The 17,640-nt window shown below is 44.3% G+C and overlaps 1 protein-coding gene across 1 annotated transcript in view; it reads right to left on the bottom strand.

The window, feature by feature from the left end:
* PPFIBP2 (PPFIA binding protein 2) overlaps positions 1 to 17,640 on the bottom strand; it is a 210,398-nt gene that overhangs the window by 14,527 nt on the left and 178,231 nt on the right. The window contains 8 exon segments of the mRNA XM_040328281.1: positions 681 to 869; positions 3,549 to 3,674; positions 5,872 to 5,994; positions 11,981 to 12,069; positions 12,161 to 12,272; positions 13,003 to 13,153; positions 15,317 to 15,373; positions 15,375 to 15,443. Of these exon segments, the coding sequence (XP_040184215.1) occupies positions 681 to 869; positions 3,549 to 3,674; positions 5,872 to 5,994; positions 11,981 to 12,069; positions 12,161 to 12,272; positions 13,003 to 13,153; positions 15,317 to 15,373; positions 15,375 to 15,443 (916 nt within the window).

Raw genomic sequence — 17,640 nt, forward strand, 5'->3', positions numbered from 1 at the left:
TTGTGAAGTCACCGCCGCACCTCTTCCAATCAGAGAATGGCTTGCATTAATTGAGAAAATGCAAAGTGTTCCCCTAAGCCAGTGTTTCTCAATTCCAGTCCTCAGGCCCCCCCAAAAGGTCAGGTTTTCAGGATTTCCCTCAGATGAAAAGGCTGTGGTGATTACTAAGGCGGTGAAACTGATCAAATCACCTGTGCAAAATAATGGAAATCCTGAAAACCTGACCTGTTGGGGGGGCCTGAGGACTGGAATTGAGAAACACTGCCCTAAGCTATGATTAAGCACTAATTTATAGTGCGAAACGCGCCAGAGTTTTACTCCCGTGTTGTGTGCTGTGACTTGTAGTGCATTTGTGCTTTTTTAAATAAAGACAACCATCAAGGTTTTTTGGAGTGCGGCTGTCCATATTTTCTTTTTCCATTTGTCAAAGTGTTCCCCTAATGGGGCCTGTGCCAAGCGGGCGCCCTCCTGTATACACAATGGAGCCACTTGCCATGAGACGTGGAAGTTAGTTGAGACTGTGGCGGTGTCTTCCAGTTTCCAGTGTGACCCCACAAGTATGGCACCTACATACTTCCATTATTCTAAGCTGGACCATATGTAACAATATCCATACCTGGAATTCAGAAACAGAAAAATCCAGAATCACATGTGTAAAGTACTGTATAATATTAACGCACCCGGACTTTGGCAGTGGTGGACAGAGGTGAGTAGGTTGTGGAATCCATAATCTCTCTTTTTTCCTGTTGAGCTTCTGGGCCAATCAGCAAGCTGAAGTTAGTGGCTAGATGTCTCCTGAGTAGCGTCTTCTGCGACGGAATGTTTAGGAGCATGGCGAGGGTATCCGAATTAAAGCGAGGTTCTAGTATCTGTGGAGACAGAACCATCTATTCATCAGCTGAGACTACAACATGAATAATTCATTCATTACTCATTCACAGATTCTTTTAACAAATGAAGCCTGTGGTTGGGGTAGCCTTGTTAATCAAAGAGAATTCCCTAGAACATTGGCTGAGATATTTGTCCTCAGAATAAAACAAAATCAGATTTTTTTGAATAAGGTCCCAATGGGCAGAACACATGACTGCTGGAAGTATGATTTCCCTAAAATCAGGGAATCCTAGCAGGGACAACTGCACCGGGGAGCACCTTCAGTGGTTTGAACTTATTAGCACTTCATTGAATTGAGTAAAAACTAACATGTTGGATTATCACTTTCACAGAATACATAGCGGGTAAATCTCCCCAGTGCTGACACAGACAGCCACTAAAAACTGGCATTTAAAAAAAGGACGACAGCAATGATAGTTTTCCTTAATACATAGGAATGGCTGGATAATTCGGGTTGGATTGAATGAAACTGCTGGTCAGCACCAAGAAAAACAAAAACAAACCTGTAGTGGCTCATATAGACTTGCAGTTGGGGGACAGTAAAAACAAACAGTTGAGACATCATTTTACCGATACCCCATCTTATGTTGCATAGGCAGCTGACAGGGGTGTTCTCCATTGCTATAACTACCACCTATGTTCAACAGGCAGTACCCGCAACACATTCAGGCAAATGGAGCGGCGGCACAACCACCCTGCAACAATGTACAAATGCATGCAGTTACGGGGCAGTGGTGCAGCATTTACGAGGTTATGTCCTCAGATCCCTATTGAGAGGTGCAGCAATCTTGCCTTACAATACAAGAACCTTTGTCGACTTTCTCTTGGAAATGCTAAGAAGGTATTAACTCAATTAACATGGCATCCATGCAACTCCCATTTTCAAAAGCAGAAGGCGGCAATGGCTGCCTCCATATTATAACAACCACTAGTGATAGTCGTGTGGCAGGCTGGTTGTACCTCAATCAATTTGGGTGCATTCAGTCTGCCCATACATGGTTCAAATCTCAGCTGGTTCCTGCTAAATTGGCGGAGATTCAGTCCTTGCCGGGTTAAGCCCCCCTCAGAACATCATGCTCCCAGTACAGCATCATGTACAGTATCTGTATAAGGGAGTGTGCATCCAGCACATTTGCAGAAAGATTTGGGCATACACTGTTGGCTTTTTTCGTTCAGCCAGCTTGCACAAATGGGTTGGATGGAGGAATCTCACCCTACTGGGACATTGTATTCTGATGGAGGCACCCAGTTCCTGTTAGGATGGATTTTGATCAGTGTATGGTCAGCAATGGTCTCTCCTCCCCATATAAGACAGGGCTTAGCAGTGCAGGCACCGTGAATATTGAGCAAGAATGAGACTATGCATGGCTGCGATTTAGGCATAGCGACAACCGACAGACTGATCCATGGCTGTGGGAGCCAAGATGCTGGCATCCAGCAGCCGACAATGGGGTCGATTTACTAAAGGCAAATGGACTGTGCACTTTGCAATTGCTCCAGAAGTAAATGAGGTAAAGTCTAAGGGCCAGATTCTCGTAGAACTGCGGCGGCGTAACGTATCTCCTTTACGTTACACCGCCGCAAGTTTTACGGTCAAGTGCTTGATTCACAAAGCACTTGCCTGTAAACTTGCGGCGGCGTAGCGTAAAGTCCACCGGCGCAAGCCTGCCTAATTCAAATGATCCATGTAGGGGGCATGGATCATTTAAATTAGGCACGTTCCCGCGCCGATCGTACTGCGCATGCTCCGTCTCGAATGTTCCCGCCGTGCATTGCGCAAAATTACGTCGCAAGTACGTCATTGGTTTCGACGTTAACGTAAATGGCGTCCAGCGCCATTCACGGACAACTTACGCAAACGACGTAAAATTTTCAAATTGCGACGCGGGAACGACGGCCATACTTAACATTGAGTACGCCACCTAGGGGGCATGTTTATCTTTATGCCGCGTAACTCTTACGGAAACAACGTAAAATCACTACGACGGGCAATCGTACGTTCGTGAATCGGCGTAACTAGTCATTTGCATATTCTACGCCGACCGCAATGGAAGCGCCACCTAGCGGTCAGCTTAGATATTGCACCCTAAGATACAACGGCGCTGGCCGTCGTATCTTAGGCATGTTTAAGTGTATCTCAGTTTGAGAATACACTTAAACATACGACGGCCTTAGATTCGGACTTACGTCGGAGTATCTGCTGATACGCCGGCGTAATTCTATGTGAATCTGGCCCTAACTTTGCAAAGAGTATCCAATCACATGCAAGGGGGGAAAAAAAAAGCATTTTTACTTGCACATGATTGGATGATAGAAGCCAGAAGAGCTTCTGCTCATTTACTAAACTTCACTTGCAGAGTGCAACTGCATTTTCTTTAGTAAATCAAGTCTGGTGTATGCAGGAGAATAAGACACCCATCAGGGAAAACGATTGTGGAGGTATTTGACCTGCTAAACAATTAGCAAACATGCAAAAAAGAAAAACACACACACCAACAACAACAACATGAAGCTTGAATATAGGGTCTCGTTAAAGCTGTTTTTCTAAACGGTAAGCAAAAATCAGTTCTTTAAACATGTAAAATGGATCAAAAAATCGAATATTAAAAAAAGAGCTACTAAACAGATTAAGCAAATAAAATAAAAAAAATTCTTACAATTAGTCCTCCGTGAACGCCGCTGCCCCGAAGATTTGGTGCGTATTCTGCCAGATCTACAGATCGCAGCCACTCCATGACTCTGTGGTTGGACCACTGGACCACTTCTGAAGGGGAGATATTATTCTGTCCAGGTGATAAAAGACACAGACGTTAGGTGTTTTGGAAAGGAGCCAGAGCTAAGAATACAAGCCTCATTTCTTTTTTTAAGGATAAGTTCAACTTCAAAAACAATATATTTTTTTTGCAGGCTAATGTGTATTAAAAAATAAATAAATAAATTATATATATATATATACACATATACATACACACACACATACACACACACATATACATATATATACACATACATATACACACACACACACAGATATATATATATTTATTATATCAAAAAAACATAAACAAGAGAGCATTTTTTATTTTTTAAACAGGTGCTTGCAAAGCAATTTCAAGCTTCTGCACACATTCCCTCGAGCTTTAAGCCAGTGCCTCTGTACAGGCTGTCAGCTTGCAAACTGCAGGGAGTATGAATGGACCACGAGTGTACTGATCAGCAGCTGTAGTGGCGGACCGGACTTGTAGTTTTCTCATTCACAGATTCTTTTGAATGGATGATGCCGATTTAAAAATGTGACAACGGGTGAGGGAAGAGGAACCCCCCAGTAACATGGGGAAGGGGGAGATTGCGGAGCATGTTACATAATACACCCCAAGTAGGGGTGTAACATGTTCAAGAGGTGAACTTAGCCTTTAAAAGGGGAGGTATTAAAGCAATTTGCCAATTAACCGCTGGAGGCAGCAAACATACAATTTGCAATCAACTCTATTAAAGCCCTCATTCACACTGAGCTGCGGGAATGAAACCGTGAAAGTTTAGCTGAACTTGCATAATTTCACTCCTGCATGTCAGTCCCTATTTCGGCGGCGATCTCACAGACATCTGTGGGGGTTTCTGCACAGATGTCAATGGAAATCGCAAAAGATAGTTCAGAAACTACTTTTTGAAAACGGTGCTGCGCCGCAAATGCAGCGTGGCACCGATTAGGACGGTGCCATTGCCACCGATTTGACATGTCAAATCACGTGTTAAAACGCACCAATGTGAACCAGGGCAAAGTGACGGATTCTGAATGACTGATGTCCAAAGGTCCAAATGTAATATTTAAGTAAATTCGGGCAGGCCTTTGTACTACATGATTGATTGTAGAATCTCTTTTAGATCTACTAACTGTAGGGCCAGCTTTAGATTTACCAAAACTATGCAACACAAAGACCAATCTAGACTAACAATTCAGCTCGTATCCAATCAGACAGGCCCTCACACTAGTTAGTCGTTGGTAGATCTAAAGAGGTTGTACAGTCAGATCGCAATATGTATGGTGAGCTTAAATCATAGATATGAAATGCCTATTATATGGAAAAAAAACGTTGAAAAGACTATGTATTTCCCCCAAAAATAATAGCAAATCCCCCAATTTTTTTAGCAGAGGATTCAATTACTTATGGAGTATGCAGCTACTTAAACTGGAACATATGTGAGGATTAAAAGTTGAAGTGCCCCAGGTTTCCCGTTTCAGGTCAGCGCCTTTCTCTTGCAGTGTCCTAGGGAGCCATCCTTGCATGCAGGGACAAGAATTGTGTTTCCCTACACTAGGTGTACCAGTAGGTGCATAGCCTTGTAGCCTAGGATGGCAAGTCACGCCCCTCCTCCTCCCATCTCCAAACTAACATATTGGCTCAAGATTGCACGGTCAGCTCTTTCCCGTGAAGATGGGAAGCAGCACTGAAAAAGCAGGAGTATCAGCAATGAAAGTTGTAAACTGAAAATGCAGTACTAAAGTGCATCCGGAAATACAACTTGATTGAAGTCCACCTGTGATAAATTCAGTTGATTGGACAGGATTTGGATTTCTATATAAGGTCCCACATTTCACAGTGCATGTCAGAGCACAAACCAAGCATAGAAGTCCGAGAAATTGTCTGTAGATCTCCGAGACAGGATTGTATGGAGGCACAGATCTGGGAAAGGGTACAGAAAACGTTCTGCAGCATTGAAGGTCCCAATGAGCACAGTGGCCTCCATCATCTGTAAATGGAAGCCCTTGGCTCCTGCTGCTGTCAATCAAATCAATGATGCGGCGCATCGGGGCCGAGTGATACAGTCGGCGGCTACAGCCGCCAGCTGTATCACGGGAGTGAGCCCGCAAGAACTAACCCCCCACGGGAGAGAGCTCCCATGAAGGGGGTTAGTTCTTGCGGGGAGGAGCCGATTTAATAATTTAAATTTAATATTGATTTAATATTACTCCACTCATACCTCATCAGCAGGTCTCCGGCGCAGGCAGTTCGGGTTGAACTTATTTGCATGTAAAACATGAATGGCACATTTAATACTGAGATGGTGCATCTGGCTGGTCACTTTTAGGAACAGGAGGTCATTCTAGAACACAGAACAGCAAAATATTACCAAACAGAAATATTGGGCTCATTTATCAACAAGCTTACCCCTTTTATTTGTATAGCACCATCATTTACCACAGTACTGTATAAAATGAGAATAGCATAGCAATAGCATGGAACATATGGTTTGGTTTTTGGTTCTTCCTGCCTACCCGAGTGTCCCTTAGAGTGTTCAGAATTTTTCAAAGGGCCTGGTTTCATTTCCAGTCGGGGGACGGTAAAAAAAAAACTAGGTGGTTGAGCTGCGGTGAAAAATGTTCTTGCATGAATGAATATTTTTCTAACAGTATACTTAGTTTTTGTCTAGTAAAGTCCATTTGTTCCAAAGTCTTAGGCCCCTTTCACATGCGTTTCATCCGTTGCGGATGAAAACGGGACATACGTTGGTCCCTATGTGATTGCGGGTGTCAGCGGATGACCATGCGCTGACACCCGTAATCACCCGCTTCCGCAAAGCTCAGTTTTTTTCGGACGGAAGAAAATCCTATTTTTCTTTCGTCTGGCGGATCGGATCGGATGAACACGGACATACGGTCCGTGTTCATCCGACCCCCCCATAGGGGAGAGCGGAGGAAAGACAGGGCAGTCCCTGCACAGTGTGCGGGGACTGCCCTGTCAGCCGACGGCTTAGCAGGGATTTTACGGAGGATCCCCGCTGAGCTTTACGGACACACGGAGGCGGATCATTACTGATCCTCCCCGTGTGAAAGGGCCCTTATTTTAAAAGCAAACATTTGCCAAGTTGACGACATTGTCATTTGCCAAGTTTGAATCTACTGAGAAATATGGTACAAATTTTCATATGAAGGTTCATTTGAAAACCTACTAGTGTATTCCCACTTTAAGGGTATGGAAAGTCCTCAAATTCATATAGCTAGATTCAGAAAGAGTTAGGCCAGCTTATCTACAGATAAGCCGACCTAACTCAGAATCTACGCCGACTTATGTTTAAGTGTATTCTCAACAGAGATAAGCTTAAACATATCTAAGATACGACGGCTTGCGCCGTCCTATCTTAGGTTGCAATATTGAGGCTGGCCGCTAGGTGGCGCTTCCATTGCGGTCGGCGTAGAATATGTAAATTAGTAGATACGCCGATTCACGAACGTACGCCCGGCCGACGCAGTACATTTACGCCGTTTACGTAAGAGATAGGCCACCTAAAGTTAGAGCTGGGCCCTAGGTGGCGTTGCCAATGTTTAAGTATGGCCGCCGTTCCAGCGTCGAAATTCAAAATTTTTACGTTATTTGCGTAAGTCGTCCGTGAATAGGGATTTACGTCGTTTACGTCCACGTCGAAATCAATAGGCCCGTGCGGCGTACTTAGCCGCAATGCACACTGGGAAATGTAGGCGCCTAGCGCATGCGCAGTTGAGAAAAAACGTCAATCACGTCGGGTCAAGCCTCATTATCATAAAACAAGCCTCATTATCAAGCCTCATTATCATAAAACAAGCCCCCCTCAGACAGATTTGAATTAGGCGCCCTTAGCCGCCCGCTTTAGGCTACGCCGCCGTAACTTAGCAGGCAAGTACTTTGAGAATCAAGGGCCAAATCCTCAAAAGAGATACGACGGAGTAACTGCTGTTACTCCGTCGTATCCCTGTTTCTATCTTTGGAACTGATCCACAGAATCAGTTTTCCATAGTTAGGGAGAAGATCCGACATGTGTAATTGAATTACACTGTCGGATCTTGGGATGCAGTACCGCATCCGCCGCTGGAGGCATTTCGTGTCGAAATGCCGCCTCGGGTATGCAAATTAGGACTTACGGAGATCCACGAAGCTTTTCAGCTTCGTTTTTTCTCCGTAAGTTTTATTTTGCAAACGCAAAATTAGGGCTGCTTTTACAAGGTGTAAACACCTTGTAAAAACAGACCTTTCTTGCTCGCGACGCGATTTTTTTTCAATTAAAATTTTTTTTTTTGGCGCCGTATCTTTTTTTTTACCCGACGCAACTTTATTGTCCCGTCGCAATCCACAAAGCCCGACGTAACGTAATTTCGCGCTATGCACGTCGGGAAAATGACGTCACGAGCATGCGCAGTACGGCCGGCGCGGGAGCACGCCTCATTTAAATGGGAATCGCCCCCTGGAGAAGAGGAACGCCTTGCGCCGGCCCGATTTAAGTTACACCGCTCAAAATTTCGAGGTAAGTGCTTTGTGGATCGGGCACTTAGTTAGAGATTTTGCGGCGGTGTAACTTAAATGAAAAGTTACGTTGCGCCGGGTTTTTGAGGATTAGGCCCCAAGTACTTGCCTCGCTAACTTACGGCGGCATAGCCTAAACACGCTAAGCTACGCCGCCGCAAAGTTGGGCCAATCTCTGTGAGTCTAGCTATTAGTGTTCCCTGTGCCTTCCTGTTCTGGTGACCCCCTCCTTTTTCAATTTTTTTCTGGTGTTCTAGGTTAACAAGTGATCAAATATTTTCCATAAGGGGACACAGACTGGCTTAAGACAGCACTATACACAATTTGCCCTTTCCCCTGAAGACTGGAAGCTCAGGGAAGAAGCACTGAGAGAGCAGAAGTAGGGATAACAAATGATGAAAAATCTTAAACAAGGGGACACAGACTGGAATAAAAACCCAACAGAGGATGCAACTTTCAACTACTGCATCCAAATAAAAAATAAATAAAAAATGTATTGGTGTTGAGTTTAACGTGCATATTTGTTTTTTTTAAACAAATGCATGTTGTCCCTTTACAACCACGTTTCATTCCTGAGTCTTAGGCCCCGTACACACGTCCGAGGAACTCGACGTGCCAAACACATCGAGTTCCTCGTCGAGTTCTGTGTTGAAGCCGCTGAGGATCTCGGCGGGCCAACTTTCCTCATTGAACAACGAGGAAATAGAGAAAATGTTCTCTATTTGGCCCGACGAGTTCCTCGTCGGTTTCCTCGGTGAAAAGTGTACACACGACCAAGTTTCTCGGCAGAATCCGGCTCCGATCGAGTTTCTGTCTGAATTCTGCCGAGAAACTCGGTCGTGTGTACGGGGCCTCAGCTCTTCATTGGCACTCTTGTGACTTGCTACCTATCAGCAGGCAAAGGGGGGGGGGGGGGGGGGGGGGGGGGCTCAAAGCAATGAAATAGGTAAATAGGATTCTCTAATAAAAAAGTAAACTCGTACTTCAAAAAAAAGGTATGACCAGTTTGCATAGACAACTTTGCTGGAAGGCACAAGAATTTTCCAACTCTACCCTACAAGATGATGAAGAATTCCTATTGCTAGACTCTGGTTACTCCAAGAAACAGCTGTTCCTTCTGAACTCAGTCCAATTTACGTTATTAAATATCATTTATGTTTTGTCCAATGCATTATTTATAAAATAAATCGTCCTCCGAGTCCACTTTAAATTCTACTGGCACGTCTTCAAGTTTATTTTGCAAGCTCGGAGAGAAGCATTTGAACTTCCTCTTTCACATTTTCTTGCCTGTATGAAGCTCGTTGATTGGATTACCACATGTCTATTTTAGCACTTAAGCCTTGACTTCCTCCCCCTCCCCGGAATGGTCCCTTCAGTGGACCAGGCCAGAGCACCTGTCCTCAGATCCCGTCAGGAAAGGATCGCTTTCTGTCTCTAGGACTCAGGTTCCTCATTACAGGTTGCCAGGCAAAAATATTTACACTGGCAAGGACAGACCCTTACCGTGCCACAAATAGAACAGACAACAGTTTTCTTCTTCCTGGGCAGGAAATAGTAATAGAGGTCTGATTCTCAGAGATTTGTTAAAAAAAAAAAAAAAAACATGGCAAAAAAAAATAATTGTAATTCCTAAATGCAGTAGCATATATCAGCCAATAAGAATGCATCTTGCACTGGGCCAACTTTATTTTTTTTTAGAACGATGCAATATTATTTCAGTATCAAAATCATACAGGGTAGAACACTCAATTCAGCTGGGACCATAGGGCCAGATTCAGAAAGAATTACGTTGCTCCACGGCAGCGTAACGTATCTGATTTACGTTACACCGCCGCAGGTTTACAGCGCAAGTGCCTGATTCACAAAGCTCTTACCTGTAAACTTGCGGCGGTGTAACGTAAATCCGCTCGGCGCAAGCCCGCCTAATTCAAATGGGGCGGGCACCATTTAAATTAGGCCGCGTTCCCGCGCTGAAGTACTGCGCATGCTCCGTCGGGAAAATTACCCGACGTGCAATTGCGCTAAATGACGTCGCACGACGTCATTTGTTTAGACGTTAACGTAATGGCGTCCAGCGCCATTCACGGACGACTTACGCAAACGACGTGATTTTTTAAATTTCGACGCGGGAACGACGGCCATACTTAACATGGCTTAGAACACCTAGGGCTCAGCCCTAATTTTACGATGCGTATCTCGACGGAAACAACGTAAAGTTAGAGCGACGGGTAACGCGGACGTTCGTGGATCGCCGTAACTAGTCATTTGCATATTCTATGCCGACCGCAATGGCCTCGCCACCTAGTGGCCGGCATAGAATTGCATCCTAAGATCCGACAGTGTAAGTCAATTACACCTGTCGGATCTTAGGGCTAGCTATGCGTAACTGATTCTATGAATTAGCCGCATAGTTGGGACGGGCGGATCACAGAGATACGACGGCGTATCAGGAGATACGTCGTCGTATCTCTTGTGAATCTGGCCCATAGTCACCAAGAAAACAATTGGCAACACACTACGCCGTGAAGGACTGAAATCCTGCAGCGCTCGCAAGGTCCTGCTCAAGAAAGCACATGTACAGCCCGTCTGAAGTTTGCCAATGAACATGTGAGTGATCCAAAGGAGAACTGGGTGAAAGTGTTGTGGTCAGATAAGACCAAAATCATGCTCTTTGGCATCAACTCAACTTGCCGTGTTTGGAGGAGGAATGCCGCCTATGACCCCAAGAACACCATCCCCACAGTCAAACATGGAGGTGGAAACATTATGCTTTGAGGGTGTTTTTCTGCTAAGGGGACAGGAAAACCTCACTGCATCAAAGGGACGATGGACGGGGCCCATGTACCCTCAAACCTTGGGTGAGAACCTCCTTCCCTCAGTCGGGGCATTAAAAACAATGACACAAAACACATGGCCAAGGCAACAAAGGAGTGGTTCAAGAAGAAGCACATTAAGGTCCTAGAGTGGCCTAGCCAACCTCCAGACCTTAGACCTCTTTTCACACTGAGGCACTGCTAAAAACAGCACTAAAGCGCCAGTTGTTTTTGCAGTGCTTTTCAGGCACTAGCGGGACCTTTTTTTTGTCAAGGTCTTGACAGAAAAAAAAAAAAAAACACCACCAGTTTTGAGGCTCTTTCGAAGCACTATTAAGATGATTTGGAAGCGCTGTCCATTCATTTCACACCGCCCAGGTATAAAAGCACTCATGCAAATGAATGGGGGGCAGTTTTCAGGCCATTTTCAGAGGCTATTTCTAGCACTAAAATGCCTGGAAACTGCCTTAGTGTAAAAGGGGTCTTAATCCCATAGAAAATCCCATAGAAAATATGTGGAGGGAGCTGAAGGTTCACGTTACCAAACGTCAGCCTCGAAACCTTAATGACTTGGAGAAGAGGAGTGGGACAAAATCCCTCCTGAGACGTGTGCAAACTACAAGAAACGTCTGACCTCTGTGATTGCCACCAAGTACGTAAGTAAGTCATGTTTTGCGAAAAAGGGTCAAATAATTTCAAGGCTCGGATGATGGGAGCAAGCCTACTGAGGAGAAACAGGAAGTGATAAATTCAGACAAAGAAAAAAAAACATTTAGAAGGGAAATCGGAGGAAAGGGTAAGTGAACCAGCAATGCACTAGCTTAAAAGAACCTATTTAAAAAAAGAACCTTTACAAACTCTTTAAACGTCGGTTTCGGTACCAAAATGTTAATTTCAGTGCACAACTACTGTGAGCCCACCTGAGGATGAGATACATCCAAAGCCAACAACCTCCAATCTCCAACATTTGTCTGAAAACAGAATAAAACGCAGGCAGCTTACCACAGTTAAGTACTGTAGCATTCTTCCATCCACACGAGCATCATGGAACTGATCCTTGTATTGCGGCAGTCCAATATCATCGAGCCACCCTGTTGGTGTAAAAAAGGAAGCCTCACTAACTCATTGAAACACCCATTATACTCAAAGTTTTATGGTCAATACAAGATCTAAGGCACTTACGTGTCACCCACATATGGTCGAGTTGCCCTGATTTTTCCTCCTTTTTTGTGTTGATGGAATTCATAGCTAATTGAAGTTTCTTTCTGTGTAAGGGATGCTTGATGCCAAGTTCCTTTATTAAAAAAAAAATATTAACATGTAAGCAGTCCTTTTATGTGGCTATAATACTGGTCATATTATATCAAACTTATTACCGTATCTACAGTATAGAAAAGTGCAACACATGGCACCTTTCGGGGGGGGGGGGGGGACAGGATACCTTTCCTACTTCTTGAAGTTGGGCCGCGGCCGTGACGTCACCGTGGGGCTCCCGCCTCCTCCTTCCCTGCCCGCCGGGCTAATAGGAGAGAGGAGCGGGGCCACGCGCATGCGCAGTAGAGTTCCCGGCATGAAGCCGAAAGGCTACACTGCCAGGTTCCCTTAACCGCAATGACGACGGCAGCACCCGACAGCTGATGGGAAACATCAGCTGCGGTGCCGACATCGAGGGACACCAGGACAGGCAAGTCTCCATTTATTAAAAGCCAGTGTAGCTACTGGCTTTTAATTTTTGACAAGGGGATCCCCCCCCCCCCACCAGAACACTCCGGTCATTGGCTAAGAGCGCCGATCGGCAGACCTTTCTCGGTCATGCCCCTTCGTCAGAGGCCAGCTGAATGGCTGGCTTTTGTTGGACCGACTCCAGTACACGGGGGGCCAAATCTTGGCCGGTTTTGCCGCACGACATTTGGCCGTATGTACCAAGTTTTATGTTTTCCTGGTGATAAATCTTTAGTAAAGTAGATTAAAAAATTTGTGGAAAAAAAAATACATTACATTCCTTTTAAATGGTACTTTCTCACCTTTTCTAGGCTCTGAGGTGTGGCGGTTAGTAACGTGTGTCCTGAAGTCACCCATTGTCTTGCAAATATGACATACTGTCCCAGACCAAAGTCTTCTAGCCAGTTGCAGACCTGCTCATTACTCCACTGAGCAAAAGGAGCGTTATAATCACTGCAATACAAAGCATAAAAGTGTTGATTAGTGTAGGAATACCACAGATGAAAAAACGTAAATTTGCCTTGACTTTGAATATTTAAATATAAAGTCCACATTGGTTTAGCTCTTTATAGTTCTGTACTGTCGTCACCCCATTTAACTTATATGAGAAATTCCAGGATCGACAAGTTACAAGCCAGAATTAAGATCGCCAGGAGAAACAACAACCTGAGATAAGCCGACAATGCCACACTAATGGCAGAAAGTGAAGAAGAACTAAAGAGTCTCTTAATGAAGGTCAAAGAAGAGAGCGGAAAAGCTGGCCTGAAATTGAACATTAAGAACACCAAGATCGTGGCAACCAGTTGCATTGCTCCTTGGCAAATAGAAGAAGAAGTAATGGAAACAGTGACAGATTTTATTTTCCTAGGCTCCAAGATCACGACAGATGGTGACTGTAGCCATACAATTAAAAGACTCTTGCTTCTGGGGAAACCCTAAGTCAACGATGGGGAACCTTGGCACCCCAGATGTTTTGGAACTACATTTCCCATGATGCTCAACTACACTGCAGAGTGCATGAGCATCATAGGAAATGTAGTTCCAAAACATCTGGGGTGCCAAGGTTTGCCATCACTGCCCTAGGCAATGACAAACCTAGACTACATTATAAAAAGCAGAGACATCACCCTACTAACAAAGTGTCATATAGTCAAAGCTATGGTATTCCCAGTAGTAACCTATGGTTGTGAAAGTTGGACCCTAAGGAAGGCTGAACGTCGAAGAATTGATGCATTTGAACTATGGTGTTGGAGAAGACTCTTGAAAGTCCCTTGGACAACAAGAAGATCAAACCAGTGAACCTTTAAGGAAATCAACCCTGAATATTCACAGGCAGGACAGATACTAAAGATGAAACTCAAATACTTTGGCCACCTAATGCGAAGAGGGGACTCATTGGAAAAGATCCTGATGCTGGGAAACATGGATAGCATCATCCAAACAATGAACATGAAGTTAAGCAAGCTCCGGGAGACAGTTGAGGACAGAAAAGCCTGGCACGCTATGGTCCATGAGAAGACCTTCACTCTTCCCAACCACTTTCCATCATTCCTCCTTTCCTTTACAACCATAATTTTATTTATTTACGGTTTATGTTTTAGGGGGTACACGCCTAGGAAAAAATTACAAATGTAGTACCCACAGACTCCCGGGATATACATGTCATGCATCACAGGAGGCAATGGGGTATTCTAGTGTGCATATACTGCGCTATGAGGGGAATCAGGCTTTTGTTTCATGGTTTCTGCAGCCAGGCCCCTGATGACGTGCCACAAGAACCCAACACATGTAGTACCCACAGACTCCTGGGATATACATGTCATGCACCACCGGAGGCCCCCTAAAGATGTCACAGAAGAAGATAATGGCACAGGACCCAATGTACTGCAGAGGAGAAGCAGATCCCTGCAGAACACCACTGGGTGTACGATCAGGTTTTTGGTGAATAACCAAAACGAAAAAGGTACCGGGGAAGGTAAACATGGAGTGTGCAGACTTCATATGGAATGAAGAACTTTTTTTTACTCCATATAAATGATAAGATAGGAAACCCAAAGCAAGGTTTTTAAATGCCAAACACCGATAAAATCAATTATTTTAATCTGATGTCAATAAGATCGTAAAAAAAAAGTAAAAAATGGAACGAAACGTGAGAAAAATAAAAAAATAAAAAAAATGTATATATATATATATATAATATATATTTTATTTTTTTATGGTTCTTTTTTCTGCGGAAAACTCCTTCAATTACCGTTAACTGCCTGCGTGCATGCATGGGTCCGCATACAGGCAGTCCCAGCATCTGCACAACTGTCATGAATTAATGCTAGATGTTGGGATCATAAACCTCCAGCTTGGTATGAATGGGATTTGCATCAGTGGTTTCCCAACACCAAAGGGTGGAGAGGGCTGAGCAAGGGGGAGACCTGAAGAGGACAGAGGAGTGGGACTGAGTGACAAGGAGAAGTGTAGGACCTTGTATTGTTGGATCGAGACAAAACTAGGGGGTAAAAGCATTGTAAAATATGGAAAATGCTTTGGGCCCCTTTTAGTTCTCCTTACATAGTAAGCTTTCTCAAAAATAATAGATGCATCAAGGGTGTATATATAGATTACCTATTTTTGGCGCGGGAATCCTTGGACCTAGAAAGTCTTGGTCCAGCAGTGCGCGCATTCCTCTCTTTTAAATTCAGAAAGTCCGAGCTCATCTGCATTAAAGTGTCCTGATGGCGTTCTCCTTAATCTGAAAAGAAAGTGCAGGAGAATGAGCATGATCTTCCTTGGTACAGCCCTATGTATCTTATGGTTAAACAAAGCAGAATTAATGGTTTGCCAAATTTTGGTAACGTGTTGGTTAAAGACCAAACTCTAAAAATTTGTCCAAGCACCTGTCACCTGAACTAATTGTATGGAAAAGTCTCTTTCATGGGGACAAAGACAGCAATAAAATCCTGACAGACCCCCCGCCTTTGGGTTCTCTCTTTGAGAGCGCTCTAACCTAATACAAGGTGGTCGACTTCCGCTGATCATTAGAGGGGTCAACCGGGCCCTTTGCTAGGTGGATCAGAGTAGAGTGCCTTTGCCCTGTCAGGAGTCTTGCACCCCAGGGTCCCTTCTTCTTTGGAAGGGTATCATTACACACCCTAGTGTACTTTTTTGTGTGTTCATTTACGCTTTTTTGGTTCACTTTGTTGTTTACCTTTTGCGCATCATAGCTTGTAAAAAGGCAAAAATTTGGATCGATTTCACCTGACTTTCTGTCTGCCCGACACCCCTCAGACAGACAGAAATCTCCGTTAGGGACAACATTCTAAAAAGCCAATAGAGATTATAACTCTAAACTTGGCTAAATAGAAAAAAAACGAGGGATGCACTGATATATCAGCCTTTTGAAAAGTATTGAATGTTCATAGATCATGCGACTTAAAAACTGCATCAAAAACTCATCACAGGTGCACTTTTGATGCGTTTCTGCTGTGTTTTCAATGCATTTCAATGGGAGGTGCATTACACCGCAACAGACCAGTGTGATGACATGCATAGAATTTAAAGGGATGCATATTTCTTGCGCTTTTTTTTAAACTCAAAAGTGTTTCAAAAACTATTAAAAAGGTTGTATATAATACAATACATCTATATATAAAAAAAATTATATATTTTCAAAAACCTGCCCATTTCGGGTCTCGGGCAAGTTTTCAGTTTCCGTACAGAATTTTCATTTCAGTGCACCACTAATTTAAAAATAAATAAATAGCTGTAGCGAGCGGCGGTGCGCCCCCCCCCCCCTCTCCTGGCACCGCACTAATTACCATAAATAAATCCATCTATGGTCGCTGCTGACACCCCCTATTCAGGTGTCGAGACCCTTTTTGGGCACCTAAACTACAGCGGCGGGGGGTGTTTTTTGAAAGCACCTGATCAGAGCCGTCGGCTCTCATAGGCGTCCAAAAATGTGAGAAGTTGGCGCAACGCTGTGCCTTCGTTTCTCACTCAGCTGTATGTTAGTAAATCGAAGGAATTTGCTTTGCCAACATTGAACCCCCTTTCAGCCAATCGGGTGCACTGGTTCTGTTTTACCTGTCACCTGATTGGCTGAAACAACAGGCGCTGTGATTGAACGCCTATCAGGCATACAATCATAGCAGAGGACGAGAGGAGGAGCGAGCAGGAGAAGACACCGGACACCGGACCCAGTCATCCGCTGCCCACACGAGACAAGGTAAGTGCCAGGCAGACGGGGGGCACAGTGGCAACATTTAATGGGCACAGTGAGGCTGCAATTGATGGGGATTTTTTTCAGAATTTTTCAATTTGTTTTGAGCAAAAAAAAAAAAAAGTCAGCACCAGCCGCCACTGGCTGTAGCTGGGCTTTAAATATGGAAATATGTAGATTAGCCACTAGGGTGAGCTCTCCATGGCTCAATACAATTACTGTATTTATTGGCGTATAACGCTCACTTTTTTACCTTGAAAATAGAGGGTAAACTGTGCCTGCGTGTTATACGCAGGGGGCTGTGGAACGTTTTTTCCCTGAAACTTCCCTCTTAAAGTTAGGGTGTGTGTTATACGCCGATAGATACGGTACTTTGTCTCTATGGGATCACACAGAGTGCACGGTTTTTCAATGAGCTGCCGAGGAATTTAGAGAATCTCACACGTGAACCCAAAACTGTCCAGCTTTAAGTGGACAGGCTTCCTAAAAGTCATTTGTGAACGCCGGCATGACCATCACATTCGTACCGGCTCATCCCCCGTACTGAAAGTGCTTGCTCTGATTTCACTGCACACTGTGAGCTTCATAGACACAAACGCATGCATTTAATGAATGTGAAGTTCAATCATTTCCACACTTGAAATGCGGTATTACAACAAACTACTCAATTCAAAAATGAGATCAGGTGGGTCACCGGGACACTCATGTAGGAGCAGAAATCAGAGGA

Source organism: Rana temporaria, chromosome 11 (assembly GCF_905171775.1).
Source record: "Rana temporaria chromosome 11, aRanTem1.1, whole genome shotgun sequence".
NCBI classification, from domain to species: domain Eukaryota; kingdom Metazoa; phylum Chordata; class Amphibia; order Anura; family Ranidae; genus Rana; species Rana temporaria.